Source organism: Aotus nancymaae, unplaced genomic scaffold (genome assembly GCF_030222135.1).
Source record: "Aotus nancymaae isolate 86718 unplaced genomic scaffold, 86718_ANA_hifiasm-v0.15.2.pri h1tg000028l, whole genome shotgun sequence".
NCBI classification, from domain to species: Eukaryota; Metazoa; Chordata; class Mammalia; order Primates; family Aotidae; genus Aotus; species Aotus nancymaae.
The window spans coordinates 9748712-9765672 of NW_026988441.1; the positions used below are offsets into that span (position 1 = coordinate 9748712).

General features: G+C 58.4%; 2 protein-coding genes and 1 pseudogene across 2 annotated transcripts; 1 reads left to right on the forward strand and 2 right to left on the reverse strand.

The window, feature by feature from the left end:
* Positions 1-367: 367 nt before the first annotated feature.
* Positions 368-2394, reverse strand: LOC105713037 (uncharacterized; annotated as a pseudogene).
* A 30-nt stretch (positions 2395-2424) lies between these two features.
* Positions 2425-3577, reverse strand: BLOC1S3 (biogenesis of lysosomal organelles complex 1 subunit 3). Its single transcript, XM_012446518.2, has 2 exons — positions 3498-3577; positions 2425-3043 (listed from the first exon to the last, which is right to left on the reverse strand). The coding sequence occupies exon 2, from the start codon at positions 3032-3034 to the stop codon at positions 2432-2434; it is 603 nt and encodes a 200-aa protein (XP_012301941.2). The 5' UTR covers positions 3035-3043; positions 3498-3577; the 3' UTR covers positions 2425-2431.
* A 515-nt stretch (positions 3578-4092) lies between these two features.
* TRAPPC6A (trafficking protein particle complex subunit 6A) lies at positions 4093-15478 on the forward strand. Its single transcript, XM_012446685.2, has 6 exons — positions 4093-4195; positions 13168-13235; positions 13392-13509; positions 14119-14202; positions 14357-14450; positions 15169-15478. Exons 1-6 carry the CDS (start codon positions 4112-4114, stop codon positions 15198-15200), a joined length of 480 nt encoding a protein of 159 aa, XP_012302108.1. The 5' UTR covers positions 4093-4111; the 3' UTR covers positions 15201-15478.
* Positions 15479-16961: the final 1483 nt, after the last annotated feature.

Genomic DNA, 16961 nt, shown 5'->3' on the forward strand with positions numbered 1-16961 from the left:
GGCGGAGGTTGTGGTGAGCCGATATCACACCACTGCACTCCAGCCTGGGCAAGAGCAAGACTCCGCCTCAAAAAAATATGATTACTACAACTCTCTGTGAGAACATCTTATCAGTTTCTCCCACTGGACTGTGGCCCACGTGAGGGCTATACCCCTAGCCTCAGCACAGGCCAGGTACCCACAATGTGTGTGTTCAATTAATAAAACACAAGTAAATATAGAACCAGGGCAAAAATCTAGGCCCCCGATTTCCCAACTACAGCTTCAGCTTCCATAGGGCCAGGCATGGAGGCCTTGGGATCCCCATTCTCACAGAAATCAACCAACGCGCCCCCAGCCTGGCGGGGGGAACAACAGGAACTAACTGTAGGGTAAAGGCTTAGAGTTTTAATCATCTGCCATGAAAAGCTCCTGCCCATTCTCCATCCTGGGGCCTCGGAACTTGGCTTTGGATTGGGACAAGGGAGAGGGTAACAGGCTGGGAGAGGCGAGTCAGTCTGAATGGAGCTGAAGGACCAGAGCTGGGGCTGGAAGACCAGCAAGTGCGAAGGAGTAGAAGGCGGCTGCTAACCCCAGGTCCTGAGCCAAGTCAGATATCCGAGGCCTTTTACAGCATCCAGGAGCCAACGTAGTGAAATCCACACGCGTCATGTCGTTCTTATCTGTAAAGCGCTGTCGTCTGGCGCCCAAAGCACCAGGGCAGGACTGAATCGGGCCTGAAGTGCCTGAAGGGTGTCACTTTAGGTCTGGAGCGTCAGGAGAGGCCATCACCTTGGCCTAGAGAGTTGAGAGCAAGCATCACGTTGGCCTGGAGGGGCCTGCAGGAAATGCCACCTTGGTCCAGAGTTGGGAGGAAGATCCCCTGCCTTGGGTTAGGAGGGGCTGTCATTTTGGGCCTGCAGAAGGAAGGAACCCATAGGGAGTCCCCAGAGCCCAGGATCAGGGAGGTGTAAGCAGGATAGAGACAGCAATAGGAAGCGAAACCTATCCCACAGCACAGCTGGACTCAGGAAACAAAATCAGGCTGAGAGGGTGGAGCTGAGCTCAAGGAGAAGAATGAGGCAACAGACAGGAGAGCAAAAACTAGAACCAGCCCACGGAACCAAGGCCCAGCCCGGGCAGCAGAACAAGGACCCAGCTGGTCAGGCACGGTGGCCCACGCCTGTAATCCCAGCACTTTGGGAGGTGAGATGGGCAGTCACCTGAGGCCAGGAGTTCAAGGCCAGCCTGGCCAACATGCTGAAACCCCATCTCTACTAAAAATAAAAATTAGCCAGGCATGGGGGTGCCCACCTGTTATCCCAGCTAGTTTTAAGACTGAGGCAGGAGAATCGCTGGAACCTGGGAGGTGGAGGTTGCAGTGAGCAGAGATCGTGCCACTGCACTCCAGCCTGGGCAATGGAGACCCTGTCTCTAAAAACAAAACAGACCCAGACTACGGGAAGGGAAGTTCTGGCAGTGGAGCTGGGATGGGAGATGTAGCCAACAGAGTGAAGGAAGACAGCAGGGAAGCTGTGTTATATCCTGAGTTCCTGTGGGAAGAACGGGAACAAGCCCCCATACCATGAGCAGAAACCAGACTCAGAAAGGCAGAGCACAGCCCGGTGTGCTGGCTCGCACCTGTAACCCCAGCACCTTGGGACGCCAAGGTGGGAGGATCTCTTGAGCCCGGGAGTTTAAGACAAGCCTGGGCAACATAATTCTTCCCTCTTCAAACGGTCAGAAGAAAAATTAACCAGGCAACTGGGTGTGGTGGCGTAGGTCTGCAGTCCCAAAACTCTGGAAGGCTGCGGTGGGAGGATCACTTGAGCCTGTGGTCGAGGCTGCAGTGAGTGCTGACCCTGCCACTGCACTCTAGCCTGGGTGACAGAGACCCTATCCCCCCCCAAAAAAAAGGGAGATACAGTAAAAAGAAAAGAAAGGCAGAAGAAAAAATATGAGATGGTGAGCCGCTAGAGTGGAAACAGTTTAAGGAGCAACTATTTACCAAAGGCTGGAGCCAAGCCCCAGGGGAAGGCTCAGAACCAGGGAGCAGGGTCAGGATAAGCGGGGAGGAACCAGGTCTAAGGGTAGTGGGACCCCGGTCTCCACAGTAGGGGTTGAACTACATCCAATACAAGGCATTATCCAAGGGGACCGGATTAGCCCCCATGGGTGACACCAAGATGGGGGCGGGGTATGGGGGTTGATAAGAGACACAAGGGGCCGGGCGCAGTAGCTCACACTTGTAATCCCAGCACTTTGGGAGGCCGAGGCGGGAGGATCACCTAAGGTCAGGAGTTCGAGACCAGCCTGGCCAACATGGTGAAACCCTCCTCTTTAAAATAAAATAAAAAAGAGAGACACAAGGGACAGAGTCAGGTTTCAGAGGCAGCAAGGCCTACCCCCAAATTGCAGAGTCAGGTAGTCAGGTTGGGAAGTAGAATCATGGCTAGGCCCGCGGCTCCGGGTCCTGCTCAGGCCCGGCACCCGGCACGCCGCGGATGTCCGGCAGTAGGCGGCAGCCAGCCACGATGTCCAGGCGCTCAGCCAGCGCGGAGAGGTCCCCGCGTGCCAGGCGCACACTGTGGGCCGCCGCCAGCCCCGCTGCCTGGGCTGCCGCCAGCCTATTAGCCAGGGCGGCCACGTCGCGGCCCGCACGGCGGTACACACCGCTCACGGCGGCCGCCACGTCGTGGTCCAGCCGAGCCTGGCTCTCCGCCAGCCGAAGTTGCAGGAGCGAGCGCGCCGGGGCGGGCGCCGGGGCCTCCTCCGCGCCCCAGGCCTCCTCCGCCGATTCCCGCTGCACCACGAGCGGAGGCAGGTCCCTGGGCGCGGCCGTCGGCTCCGGCTCCGGGTCCGAGTCGGTCTCCGCGGCTTCCCCAGCCACCCGCAGCCCCGTGGGGCGGCCGCGCGTAGGGCCCGAAGGACCCAGGTACAGCTCCTCCTCCTCCGACGAGGACGCAGAGGGCTCCGAATCCGTCTCGGTAGCTTCCCCTGGCACCACCGTCTCCAGCCTCCGCGGGTGCCTCCGCCGCCGACCCTGGGACGCCATGGCGCCGAGCTAGGGGAGAAGAGCGACGGGACTGCACGTGAGACGGGCGCCGCGATGGGTAGAAGGCGCAGGACCTGGATTTCCAGCCCCTTCGCTGATTCTCTTAACGACTTGGGGTCAGCTGCTCCCCCTGCCTGGGCCTCAGTTTCCTCTTCTGTAAACTGGGTGATGATGGGGGTTACTGGACCCCAGGCTCTTCAGTGTACAGATGGGGAAACTGATCAGCTCGATCATGGCTCTGGGGCCCGAGTTCCCGGAGTCCCAAGCCGAGCTCTTTACAAATTTGCCTCTCAGTAGAGGCCACACCCTCCACCTGGTCCACCACGCAAGTCTTAGAGCAGGAAGCACAAGGGCCCGTGAGCTGCTCGAGACCAGCGCCAGAGTCTCAGAAAAGATGACAGCCCGACTGGACTCCGCAGGGGGCACTCATGGGATAGGAAAGCGCTATCGCCAAAGACCGTACCCTACAGTAGACGCTCCGAACCTGCGGGATCTGCTTCCGAGCCGGAGTGCTGTGTCCTCACCGTGGCAGCTGAAGGGCTGTGATCTCGACCAATAGAGAAGCGGGTTGGGCGGGCAATAGCGGCCAAGTCACGTGGACTCGCCCGGCTACCAATCAGGAAGCAAGTTCTCAGCATCAGCTTTGAGGGCGTGTGCAGAAGATGCACCTGAGTGGAGGAATTGCCAATAGAGAAGCGGCTGGGCCGGCTCTTCCGGGTTGTGCGGCGAGGAAAGTCTGTAGTGGACAAATAGGGGTTTTAAGAGCCGAATATGTCACGTGTAAAACCAGTAATTCGGTCAATAGGAATGCTCGAGAACCCGGAAATAGGGAAGGGACGGAAGTAAGGGCAGAAGATGTCACGTGTGGCCAATCAGAGGCGGAGTAGGCCCGCACCCACTGTCGCAGGCTCACGCGCGCACCACGTGAAGCTGAAGCGAGGAGGCGGGGCTAGTGTAAAACACTAATGGAAGCGGTGGTAGGAGGGCTCGCGCCCTGACGCAAGAGGCGGGGCTTACCCAGCCTGGCCTATGAGACGGGAAGGGCAGGGCGCTTCTTTAGGCGCGCGAGGACGGCGTATGGCGGATGCTGTACTGTTCGAGTTTCTTCACACGGAGATGGTGGCGGAGTTGTGGGCTCATGACCCCGATCCCGGCCCGGGGGTGAGCGCCGAGCCCCCGGGGGAGGAACCGGGGGCCGCCACGGTAACGCCTCGGGGAGCGCGGAGGGCGCGTCAGCCGTCCGGGTTCGAACCCCAGCCTAGCCCCTTCCTTGCAGGGCAACATCTGCCGCTGGCTTCTTCCTCTGGAAAGTTGGGTTCGCGACGGTGCCGGCTCGGGGTTATTGCTAAATTGAGCGAGATGACTAAGGGTAAAGCACTTAGCTCAAGGCCTGAGTAAGCGGCTGGTAATCGCAGTAATGCTGTTATTGGGCGTGTGCCGAGGACTCGCCTCCGCCACTCACTAGGTGTGCGACCCAGTGACTTAATCTTTTTGTGTCCTAGTTTTCTCTTTTGTAAAGTGACCATCATAGCGTACCTAAGCCTCAGAGTGGGACATTTATTCATTCGACACCCACTTAGTGAGCGCCTGTTGTATTCCAAGCACTCTAATACAGAATCCCTGTCCTCCTGAAGCTTACATTTCACTAGGGGAGTCAAATAATTAACAGAAATATGCCGCTGGGCCCGGTGGCTCACGCCTGTGATACCAGCACTTTGGGAGGCCGAGGTGGGCTGATCACCTGAGGTCAGGAGTTCGACACCAGCCTGGCCAACATGGCGGAACCCCGTCTCTACTAAAAATACAAAAATTAGCCAAGTGTGGTGGCGGGCGCCTGTAATCCGAGCTACTCAGAAGGCTGAGGCAGGAGAGTCGCTTGAACCCAGGAGGCGGAGGTCAGGAGTTCAAGACCAGCCTGGCCAACATCTTGAAACCCTATCTCTACAAAAATTAGCCAGGCATGATGGCGAGTGCCTGTAATTCCAGCTACAAGGGAGGCTGAGACAGAATGGCTTGAACCCAGGAGGTGGAGGTTGCAATGAGCCGAGGTCCTGCCATTGCACTCCTGCCTGGGCAATGGCGGGACCTCGGGACCAAAAAAAGAGAGGAGTTTTGCTCTATTGCCCAGGCTGGTCTTGAACCCCTAGGCTCAAGTGATTCTCCCGCCAAAGCCTCTCAAAGTGCTAGGATTATAGTTGTGAACTACTGTGACCGGCCTGGGAGAGTGTGTGTGTGTATGAGTGTGTATGACAGTGTCCCACTCTGTCACCCAGGCTGGTTGGAGTGCAGTGGTGCAGTCATGGCTCATTTCTGCCTCAACCTCCTGGGCTCAAGTGACCATCCCACTCCTCTGCTTCCCAAGTAGCTGGGACCACAAGCGGGGCTGGCACCACCATGCTTGGCTAATTTTTGTATTTTTAGTAGAAATGGGGTTTTGCCATGTTGGCCAGGCTGGTCTCAGAACTCCCAACCCCAGGTGATCCACATGCCTTGGCCTCCCAAAGTGCTAGGATCATAGGCATGAGCTAAGGCGCTGGGCCTTGTTTCGTTTTGTTTTGTTTTTGAGATGGGGGTCTCACTCTGTCACCCAGGCTGGAATGCAGTATCGCAGTGTTGGCTCATTGCAGCCTCCACCTCGAAGGGTCAAGTGATCCTCCCCACTCAGCCTCCCAAGTAGTTGGGACTATAGGTGTGCTTCATCCCACCTGGCTAATTTTTTCTTCTTCTTTTTTTCTTTTTTTGAGACAGAGTCTCACTCTGTCGCTCAGGCTGGAGTGCAGTGGCGTGATCTCGGCTCACTTCGACCTCTGCCTCCCAGGTTCAAGTGATTCTCCTGCCTCAGCCTCCCGAGTAGCTGGGACTACAAGCACACACCACCATGCCCAGCTAATTTTTTGTACTTTTAGTAGAGATGGGGTTTCACCATGTTGGCCAGGATGATCTCCATCTCCTGACCTCCTGATCCACCCACCTTGGCCTCGCAGAGTGCTGGGATTACAGGCATGAGCCACCGTGTCCGGCCTTAATTTTTATACTTTTTGTAGAGACGGGGTTTTGCCATGCTGACCAGGCTGCTCTTGAGCTTCTGGACTCAAGCAATCTGCCTCCCTTGGCTTCCCAAAGTACTGGCATTACAGGCATGAGCTGCTGGGCCTGGCCTATATGTAAGACGTTTTTACTGGCTCTGGTTTCCTTCCAGGAAGCCCCAGAGAGGATGTTGCTTGTTACCATCTCAAGGTACAGATGTAAACTATCGTAAGTTGGAAACATCATAAATAAAAAATACATTTAGCCAGGTGTGGTGACTTGCACATGTAATCCCAGCTACTCAGCAGGCAGAGGTGGGAGAATCACTTGAGGCCCAGCATTCAAGACTAGCCTGGGCAGCATAGCAAGACCCCACCTGTAAAAGAAATTTTTTAAATTAGCTGGGTGTGATGACACGTGCGTATACTGCCAGCAACTCGGGGGGCTGAGGGGGGAGGATCGCCTGGGCCCAGGAGTTCAAGGCTGCATCATGCCACGGCACTCCAGCCTGGGTGACGGAGTGAGACCCTGTCTCTGAGAAAACATGGGCATTACTCATTGAACCATCAAAAATCTTTGCCCTCCTGGAGCTTCCTCATCGTTGGAGGAGACAGACAGGTCAGTGAGTAAAGTATCTGGTACATTGCGTAACTGCTGTGAGGAAGGTACAGCACGGCCCAGGGAGTGCGCCTCAGCCTGGGGGCGGGTAGTCGTGTCTCAACGCTCCATATCCTTACTGGCTTTCAAACCAGAAGCTCCGGAGTCCCAACACCTGCCTTTTCTCCCTTATCTGCAGTCCTCCTCCAGGCTCTGGCCAGTCTGCTGTCTAAATACCTTTCCTGTGTGGCCCCTGCTCTGCTCCTGTACAAGGAGACGGCTCCCTCCTCCCGGCTCATTCCACCTGTCACATCTTCACCATCCTAACACCTGTTCATCCTTCGGATCTCAGCTCAACCATCCTTCCCCAGGGAAGCCTTCCCTGCTCCTGAGTTTGGATCTCCTTTATACATTGCCTGGTCTCCCTCTCCCACTTTTTTCTCGATGGGCTTCATCACACTCAATAAGGATGTATTTGATTTTTTTTTTTTTTTTTGAGATGGGGTCTAGCTCTGTTGCCCAGGCTGGAGTGTAGTGGCATGATCTTGGCTCACTGTAACCTCCACCTTGCGGATTCAAGCTATTCCCCTGCCTCAGTCTCCTGAGTAGTTGGGATTACAGGCATGTGCCACTTCGCCCAGCTAATTTTGTATTTTTAGTAGAGATGGGGTTTCTCCATGTTGGTCAGGCTGGTCTTGAACTCCCAACCTCAGGTGATTGAATGCCTGGTCTTGAACTCCCAACTTCAGGTGAATCTGCATGCCTCGGTCTCCCAAAGTGCTGAGATTACAGGCGTGAGCCACCGCCCCCAGGCTTGATTTACTTTTTTAAGAGAGTCTTGCTCTGTCACCCAAGCTGGAATGCAGTGGCATGATCGTAGTTCACTGTAAACTCACACTCCTGGGCTCAAGTGATCCTCCCACCTCAGCCTCCCAAGTAGCTAGGAGTGCAGGAGCGCACCACCATGCCCTGCTAATTTTTTATTTTTTGTAGAGATGTGTTCTCACTGTGTTACCCAGGCTGATCTTAAACTCCTGGGCTCAAGCAATCCTCTGGCCTCAGCCTCCCAAAAACTCACACCTGGGATTACAGGTGTGAGCCACCACATCCTGCCAAGATGCTTCTGAAATGTGTATGTGTATGATCCTTTGATTCACATTCGTCTCCCCCTGCCAGAGTGCACTCTGTGTGGGATGGGCCTGGGTTTGTGTTGACCACCACCGTATGCCCTGGCTCGTAGTGGGTCCTCAGCATGGGGGTGTTGAGGAGGTGAATGCACACCCTGTCCCATGGCAGGTGAGGATGCATGGGAGCTGGGGGTCATTTGGTTTATAAGCGGTGTGGCTGCTCCCTCCCTCCCCCCCATATGAGTGCTTCCTGTGTGCTCTCATGGCTCTATACTCTTGATGTTGTTTGATCTTCTGACAACCCGGAGAGGTCGGCATGGTCCTCCCGCTTTATAGATGAGGCGACGGAGGCTTTGATGGATGAAGTTCCTTCCAAGCGGCAGAGTCAGGAATGCGACCAGGCCTCCCACTTCCAAAGCCTGTGCTGTAAACTCTCACTTGCATTTCCCAGTATTTGCCCTGGGAGGGATTTTAATGGTTTTCTGTGGTCACACGAGTGTGGGAAACTGGCTTGCTCAGCTCTGCTCACCGCCAGCCTTTCAGAGCACATGAATGTGCCTGGGACCTCGGGCAGGGCTTCCCTACCCAGCTGCCACTGAGCGTCAGGTCTCAGAAAGCTCCCAGGTGGCGCTGGGGTGCAGCCAGGGGCAGGAACTGCGTAGTTTCCGCGCACTCCTTCCTTCTGGGGAGCCCTGGCTTTCAGGGGGCCTCATGAGAAATGGCTTCCCTTCTCCTTTCTCTTCATTGGTCCCAACTCTTCTCTCCATTCCTTCTCTTTGGCCCAGAAGGGTTCCTCTGAACCAAGCAGGCCTCCCATCGTCTGCGGACATCTGTCCGATACTGGCACAGTGTTTACTGGATAGTCATCAGAACAGCCCTCCCGATTCACAGAGAAGGAACTGTGCGCTTGGGAGGCGAAGGGGTTTCCCGAGGCAAAGTCAGAACCCAGGCTTCTGGCCCCAGGGCTTCTGGGTAGCGCAGGCCTGCCTTTCCCACCGGCTTCAGAGCTCCTTGAGGACAAGGATGGTGGCTCCTTCATCTCTATCCCCAACAGCACCGGTGCCCAGGAGCCACAGCCAGCGTGTAGGGCTTTTGTGGCCTCCTGTCTGACAAATACGGTGGTTATTTGTGGCCGTTCTCCTGTGCTGTCACAGGATGTGAAGTGGGGAACCGGCCAGAGGCGCTGGGGGCCTTTGTTCCCAAAGCAGGAGGAGCCCTTGGAGGAAGCAGCCGGGGCTTTTCCACCTCAGAGGCTTTGAAGACAAGGGAAGCCTTTGGGCAAAGAGAGCATTCCTCTGAGTCTGTGTAGTGAAGAGCTGAGGCGCCACTACCCGCTGTCGGAGGCCAGGCCTGAGACGCCCCAGAACAGCCTGCTGGGCCAGGCCTCCATCCACCATGCCCTCAGTGCACTTGGGCAGCCGTTTAGGAGGGCGTGGGGCGGGCGGAGCAGTCGTCAGATGGTCCCTGCCCTCGGCCCGGAATGCAATGCTGAGCCTGTGAGGCTGGGAGCCCCAGCGAGGCCCTCCTGGGAACTGGGCTCCATCCCGAAGGCGGTGGGAGCCACAGCAGGGTTTAAACTGAGGTGCGTGGCTCAGATGTATATTCTAGAAGGGCCTCCCTGGCCACAGGAATGGACTGAATGGAGGTTGGCCTGGGAAGAGCCCTGCCGCTGCAGGAGCTTAGGGCAGAGACTGTGGCGGGCTAAACCTGCAGGGCTGGGCGGGGACAGGATGGGAGATCTGAGTGGGTACAGGCGGGATCTGGGCTCGCGCAGGACGCCTTGCTGGACGAGGGAGGAGAGTTGAGGGCGACAGCCGGGGAGTCGTGCCGGCTTCTCGCGCCCACCCCTCACTCACCCGTGTGCCAGCACTTCTCTGTGTGCTCTTCTTAAGGCAGGAACCAGGGTTGCTGCTGCTTCCCTGGGTCCCCCACCATACCCCGGGCCTCGCAGGGAGTGGCTCTGCTGGCGGAGGTTGAACAGGGTCAGCCTCTGCCCAGGAGCCAGCAGGTGCCTTGAAAACAAGCAACCGAAAACAGCCGAGGGGCGGGGCAGACAAGAGACACTGGGAGGAGGCAGCACACGGCCCCCACCGCTCCCTCCCGCTTCGGGGCACAATATGCTTTTACTAAGCCTTGCTCCTCGTGAGGGTCCAGAGGTAGCTGCCGTTAATGTTACCCTCATTTGAGCTGGGCGTGGTGGCTCATGCTGTAGTCCCAGCTACTTGGGAGGCAGACGTAAGAGGATCACCTGAACCCAGGAGGTGGAGGCTGCAGTGAGCCGAGATCCTGCCATCGCATTCCAGCCTGGGTGGCAGAGTGAGACCCTGTCTCAAACACAAACAAAATGGCACAGTCAGCCACTGGCCCAGGGCCCACACCTGGTAAGTGCTGGGACGGATCTGGAGCCGGGTGGGTGGCTCTGTACCAGTGCTGGTGTGAAGGACCCAAGAGCAGAGGTCTCTTCCCACCGTGTCTCTCACACACACCTGCCCGTCTCCTGCAGTCATCAGACCCTTCCCTGAGCCCCTGCTGTGTGGCTGGCCCTGCCGTGCCTGAGGACATCAGAGGGAGCGCCAGCGCAGTGCAACAGAAAGCTGTGTCGCTGTCACCCATGAGAGCAAGGCCTGCCAAGGGGCCGGGCAGGGGAAGGGGCAACTTGGCTTGAGATACAGGCGACCTCTGCTCAGGCCCCCCATTCCTAGCACTCCCCACCTCTGCTAGGCCAATAGCCATGACTGTCACCCCCCACACACTCCTATCTGGACCTGCTGGGTGTGAAAGACAGCCCTGTGCTCAGGGTGCCATGGACAGGTTCCCAGTTTCCACCAGTGAAATACAGCCTCCTTGCGAGGCTGGGAAGGTAGAACAGGGCTGTAGAAAACGCCTGGCACAGCGCGGCGGCTCACGCCTGTAATCCCAGCACTTAGGCTGAGGCAGTTGAATCACAAGGTCAAGAGTTTGAGACCAGCCTGGCCAACATGGAGAAACCCTGTCTTTACTAAAAATATAAAAAATTAGCCGGGCATGGTGGCACACACCTGTAATCCCAGCTCCGGAGGCTGAGGCAGAAGAACCACTTGAACCCAGGAGGTGGAGGTTGCAGTGAGCTGAGATCCTGCCATTGCACTCCGGCCTGGACAACAGAGAGACTCCTTCTCAAAAACAACAACAAAAAACGCCTGGCACACAGTACACCGGTCCTGGAAGAATATTTGTGTTGTGACGTTGATGAAAAAAGAATATCGATTCCGGGGGCCGCTGTCTGGCTGGTGTTTGCAGGTTCTCCCTCTGCTGGTGCAGGTTCCTCTGGGCAACCCTTGGGATGTGTCCGCTGGGTGAGCTGCGGGGTCTCCGTGGGCCCAGCATGAGTGAGTGTGGGCCTCTGTGCACCCTGTGATGGGATGGTGTCCTGTCCAGGGTCTGTTCTGGCTTTTGGCCCTGCCGGGATGGGCTTTGGCCCCCCAGGACCCTGAGCTGGTAGAAGTGAGTAAATAATTGGGTTACTTGATTTTTATTTTTTGGGACAGGTTCTCTGTTGCCCAGGCTGGAGTGCAGTGGCTCACTGCAGCTGCAACTTCCTGGGCTCAGGCGATCCTCCCACCTCAGCTTCCCAAGTAGCTGGGACATGGGTGCATGCCACCACACCTAGCTAATTTTTGTATTGTTTTTTTGAGACGGAGTCTTGGTGCACTTTGTCTGATCAGCCTGTCTATGAAGTCCCACCCACATGGCAGCCCTGTGTTGGCTGCAGATTGCCGGATGTGAATTGGTCAGCCTGGGTCCCCGCCTTCACAGAGCTGCGTCCTCATCCAGTGACAGTCTGCAGTGGGCAGGGCTGGGGACGCAAGCTGGGAGGGAGGGAAGGAGGGAAGGGAACCAGTAGAAAGGCCCAGAAGTCTGAGCCTTCCCGACCAAGGAAAGCAAGTATTAGGGGGCGGCAGAGAGGGTGATGGAGGCAGCTGGGCGGGCAGGCTGCAAGAAGCCTTCCTCAGACACGTTCTCCAGGCTGGGACACCCTATCCAGGGCTGAAGCCCAGCAGAGAATTCCCATCCCCATTCGAATGGCTGCAGTGATGGTACAGCCATTCCCAAGGGAAGGTGGTGGTTGAGGACAGGAGAGGGAGGGCTGGAGGGCTCAGGCCCGGTGACTGCAGGCTCCTGAGAGCAGCTGGTGGGAGGGTGAGCTTCCTCCAGCTCACGGTTCCACACCCGCCTCTCCTCCGTTTCCCAACTTCTGTTCTGCTGGGCTTTCTCTGAGAAATCTGGTACCTCATGCCCCAAGCCATCCTGGGGTTTCTAGTGCCCCCCAGTCTGGGCCTCCCTTCCTCTGCTTGCAGCAGATCACCCAAGTAAAAAAGTAAAAAAAAAAAAAAAAAAATCCATGGCCAGGTGCAGTGGCTCTCGCCTGTAATCCCAGCACTTTCGGAGGTCAAGGCAGGCGAATCATTTGAGGCCAGGAATTCAAGACCAGCCTGGCCAACATGGTGTAACCCCCATCTCTACCAAAAATATGAAAATTACTCGTATGTGCTGATGCGCGCGTCTGTAATCCCAGCTACTCGGGAGACTGAGGCAGGAGAATCGCTTGAACCCAGGAGGCGGAGGTTGCAGTGAGTCAAGATCGTGCCATTGCACTCCAGCCTGGGCAAAAGAATGAGTCGCTGTCTCCAAAAAAGAAAAATCCATGAGCACTTCTCCAGCCGTGCTGTCCACACATAGCCCTCCTGCCATGCCTGCTGCCTGGGGCCTGCCTCTGCCAGCACAGTCCCCTCCCGTGTGGACCCTGGCCTGCCCTCCAGACACCACGTGGCCACCACTGCCCTTCCCAAGCACCCAAAGGAAGATCTGCCTGTCCTGAGCTTCCTTCCACGTGTCCCCCCAGGGATCTTGGCCAGTATTGTAAGGCATGACGATCAGGGTTGGCTTCCACAGCCCCCTTTCCTGTAGCCCAGCCTCCAGGCCTTGGGCAGGTCACCTGGAGCCTCTTGGTGTAGTCACAGCGCCCACGTCCCAGGGCGTTGTGAGGGTTCACACTGAAAGCACTTACAGTGCATGACGGGTGTTATCAGGAAGAGTCATACAGGGGGGAAGGGATCTTGGGGAAGACCTCCATTGTTCCTGAAGGAAGGAGGATCTCGTCCTTCGACCCTGACAATCGAGATCCAGAGAGCCTGCAAGGTCTGCAGAGGAGGGTGAGGGAGCCCTGGCACCCTAGAGGCCTGCCCCTGCCCTGCCAGGCTGTGCTGGAACCCGTTCTCACTTACCCCTGAATTGACGGGCACCAACAAGTTGGTCTTCAGGTCCCCTTGCAGGTGTCTCGCTGGGTGGCCCTGCATTCGAGGTGGCCAAGGGCCCCTGAGCTTCTCTCCCCTGGCCTTCTAGGGACAGAATATGAACCTGTCGGTCCTGGAGAGTATGGGCTTCCGCGTGGGCCAGGCTCTAGGTGAGAGGTGAGAGCGGCCCCTCCTGCTATCCCCCAGCCTGGCTAGCAGGGTTGGGCAGGCCCCGGGCGGGGAGGGTTGCATTGCTCCATGTGGGAGTCAGGCCTGGCTTCCTCCCTCTTCCTGGCCCGGCCCCACGTTCTCAGCTTGGCACTGCCCCACCAGGCTAGCCCGGGAGATGCTGGCCTTCAGGGAGGAGCTGGATGTCCTCAAGTTCTTGTGCAAAGACCTGTGGCTGGCTGCATTCCAGAAGCAGATGGACAGCCTGCGCACCAATCACCAGGTGGGAGCACCCAAGCCTGCCAACCTGTCCTGCTCCCTCCCGAGGGCGTGGCCAGGAGAGTGGGAGGGGAAGCCCCGGTGCCAGAGCAGCAGCTCTGGGACCTGCCCAGAGCTTTCCCACCGGCAGCCACAGCCCTTAGTGGGTCTCTGATCCTCTAAGGGAAGCCAGGAGGCTGCAGTAGGGTATAGGGGGTATTTCCAGAACCTCCCCAGTCCCGCCTACCAGGAGCGAGCCACCCATGGGCAGAAAGCCCCTGGTGGCTGCCTGCCCTCTCCCCAGTGCAATGCCACTTGTCCCAAGCTGGTCCAGTCCCCCAGTGAACACCCACACTGTGCTGCCCCTCTGCCGCTTCCTGGGCTGGGTCCCCAGCTTTTCTGCACAGCCCTGGGAGGTGGGGGCGGGACCCACACTCCCCAGGGCAGGGGTACCCAGCCCAAGTCTGGAAGCCCCAGGTACAGAGCACTGGAGGCCAAGGCCGTGACTCTAGCAGTTCTCACGGAGGGGGCCTTCCCAGCCTCAGCCCAGTCTAGGCCCTGGGTTCCCACTTCCCCTCCCTGCACTTCAAATGTACAGGCCCCACCCCCACCCATGGCCTTTCCTCTCCCCCAGGGGACCTATGTCCTGCAGGACAACAGCTTCCCCCTCCTCCTCCCCATGGCTGCTGGCCTGCAGTATCTGGAGGAAGTGCCCAAGGTATGGGGGGGAGCTGGGGCCTGTCCACACCTTCCTTCCTCCTATGTATCCAGCCCCAACCCCATGTCAGGCCTCTCCCCAGGCCTAAGGGGTACCCCAGACCTCGGGTGCCAGCCTCCCCTCTCTTCCCACACCGGTCTGTGTCCCTTCCCAGTTCCTGGCCTTCACTTGCGGCCTCCTGCGTGGCGCCCTCTGTACCCTGGGCATCGAGAGCATGGTCACCGCCTCCGTGGCAGCCCTGCCTGGCTGTGAGTCATGGCGGTGGGGGGTGGGATTCTTCTCATCCCTTGAGTTGCTGGGGGCCTCAGAGCTCTGGCTTGCTCCTATGTTGGTTCCTGGGAGGCGGGCCCAGGCATAAGTCACCTGCTCAGCCACACAGCAGGTGCAGGCCCATCTGTGCCCCTGGCCCCATGACTTCCCCAGTGCTGCAGAGAAAACTGTCTGCACAGTTCTGGAGCAGAGCATCCTCCTGGGGAGCAGGCTGGGGGGGCGGGAGTGCAGTGTCTGGCAGTTTGATCACCTCCCCCCAGCACAGGAGCCCAGGTGGATGTAATAGAAGTCATCCTGGCTGATACTTTGGTGGGGGGATGGCCAGGCTCCTGGGAACTTGCAGCCTGCCTGATGGGGTGTTCTCTGTCAAACAAGCTGGAACTCCATTCCTGCCTGGAGACAGCCTGCCCAACCACTTCCCCCAGTTATTTTCCCTCTGCCGGTTCCCCAGGCCCACTCGGCGGGGGGCCCAGTGGGTAGGACTGAGGAGGCATACCACAGAAGCCTGTGCAGGGCCCTCACACTCCTGGTTACCCACGCAGCCCAGGGATTCAGGCCACATGGGCGGGGGGAGGAAAAAGCCCAGCCCAGCCATTGGGCTGTCAGTGGGACGGGGTGAGCCCCTGAGAGCCATCCAGGTGTCCTCTGCCTCTCCCTCATCCCGGCCTCCAGCCTGAGCCAGTCCTTCTCTTCCAGGTAAGTTCCAGGTGGTGATTGAGAACTCCTGAGCCCACCCCGCACCCGCTGAGCACTCTGCTGCCCCCACCCTCAGTGGCCTCAGGAGACGGTGGCTGCCTTGGGCCCTGGGCTGCTGCATTTGGGGGTGGTCTTGGGCTGGTGCTAGGTATCCCAGGCCCTAGGGGTCACATGTACTCAGGAAGTGGGTATCTTCAGTGAGGTGGGGTATCACAGGAGGTAAAGAGGTTCCAGCCGCGATTCGGACTAGGGTGGGACTCCTGCCTCAGCAGCGTCTCTGCCCAGCTCAATAAAGGCTGTGTGTGTGGAATCCGACTCGGAGCAGTGGGGAAGGATCGGCGGGGCGACCGTCACAGGTCCTGCAGGGGAGTGGGCACCCTCTCTGGCCCCCATGTCCTTCAGACCCTCCCCTGCCAGGCCCACCTCCGCTCCCTCCCTCCCCAAACTCCTGGCAGAGGGATGCTGGCCCCCGGCACAGGCGGCCTTGTTAGCATCTCTGCCAAGTCAACAAGTCTGGGGCTGCCCTCTGCCTAGCAATGTATCTGGAACAGAGCGTCCTCCTGGAGAGCAGAGCTGGGGGCCCCTGGAGTGCAGGCAGGGGTGGGCTGGGGCTGCCAGGGCTGGGGATGCATGGGGTGGGGGGAGGCAGACACCCTCGTGCACACACGTGGCTCCTACCCACTCCTGATGCCCGTCCTTGGGCAGAGTGGCCCTTACACTGCCCCCTCCTGCCGTGCTTCCATCTCTAGCATCTGGGGATACCTGGGCTTCGCCACCCACTGCCTGACATGGGTAAGTGCCCAGCCTCAGAGCTGCCAACTGAGGCTGGGGGTGAGACCCAAATGCAATGAGAAATGGTCCCCTTGCTAAAGACACTCCCCTGTAGAGTGGGGTCCAGTCACCCCGTCAGCCCCTACTTGGGTCACCCCGTCCCAGCCCACCTGGCTGAGCGCGGCCCTGACTTGCATCTGCTGCAGTGCTGCCCCTGCCTGGCCTGCTCCCCAAACTCCTGCTCCCCCTAGTGTCCAGCAGCTTCCTGGCCGCGTGTCTCATTGTTTACCTTGGGCCAGGCTTCATGCTGGGGTGGGCAGTAGGGGCTTGACTTGGAGGCCCACCATAGACACCAGCCCCGCCTTCCTGGTGGGCCGGGGGGAAACTTCCCAGAGCAGCCGGCGTAAGGGGTGGGGGAAGAGACAGAGCCAGTCCTGTCCCAGGTAGCAGGAAGGGCCCTGGTTCTGGCCATAGGGAGCAGAGTTTGCTCACCCGGGTAGAACCCAGGGCCCGGTGGGTTCCCTTTATCTTGTCCTGGGCACTGTTCTGGGGCTGCCTCCCCATCCCCATCAGAGCACCCTGTCTCTCAGGGAAGGGACTGTTGACCCCATCACACCAGCAGCTTTGGAGTCAGGGCCCCGGAAAGCTGAGGGGTCTCCAGGGCATCTGCCAGGCTCTCCCTGGCCCTCACATCTCAGAGGGTGTCTGTGGGGAGTCACTGAGTGCTGGCCCCCAAGGCAGGAGACAGAGCTTAGCGAGCCTGGGAGTAGCAGCCACTGCCTGCTTCCAAATCCCCACTCTGCCTTCGTGTGCCCTGGGCCCAAGGACTTCACTTCTCTGGGCCTCAGTGTCCTCATCTGGGAAGTGGGCATCACAGCTGGCCCCCTAGATGGTGGTGAGGAAGAGGGGCTACGGCGCGGCAGGCCTTGATGTGTGTGCTGTTCCCTCGTCCTGTGGACGTCGGTTTAGAGCAGCGCCGGGTAAATGGGTCAGCACGGCCCCGTCAGGCGCACCAGGCCCTG

Excerpts from the sequence above, each read along its gene's own strand:
- BLOC1S3 (XM_012446518.2), bottom strand. The coding sequence starts at position 3,034 with ATGGCGTCCCAGGGTCGGCGGCGGAGGCACCCGCGGAGGCTGGAGACG.
- TRAPPC6A (XM_012446685.2), top strand. The coding sequence starts at position 4,112 with ATGGCGGATGCTGTACTGTTCGAGTTTCTTCACACGGAGATGGTGGCG. Across the intron at positions 13,236-13,391 it reads GGCCAGGCTCTAGGTGAGAG|GCTAGCCCGGGAGATGCTGG; the intron begins GTGAGAGCGGCC and ends CTGCCCCACCAG. Across the intron at positions 13,510-14,118 it reads GCCTGCGCACCAATCACCAG|GGGACCTATGTCCTGCAGGA; the intron begins GTGGGAGCACCC and ends CCTCTCCCCCAG.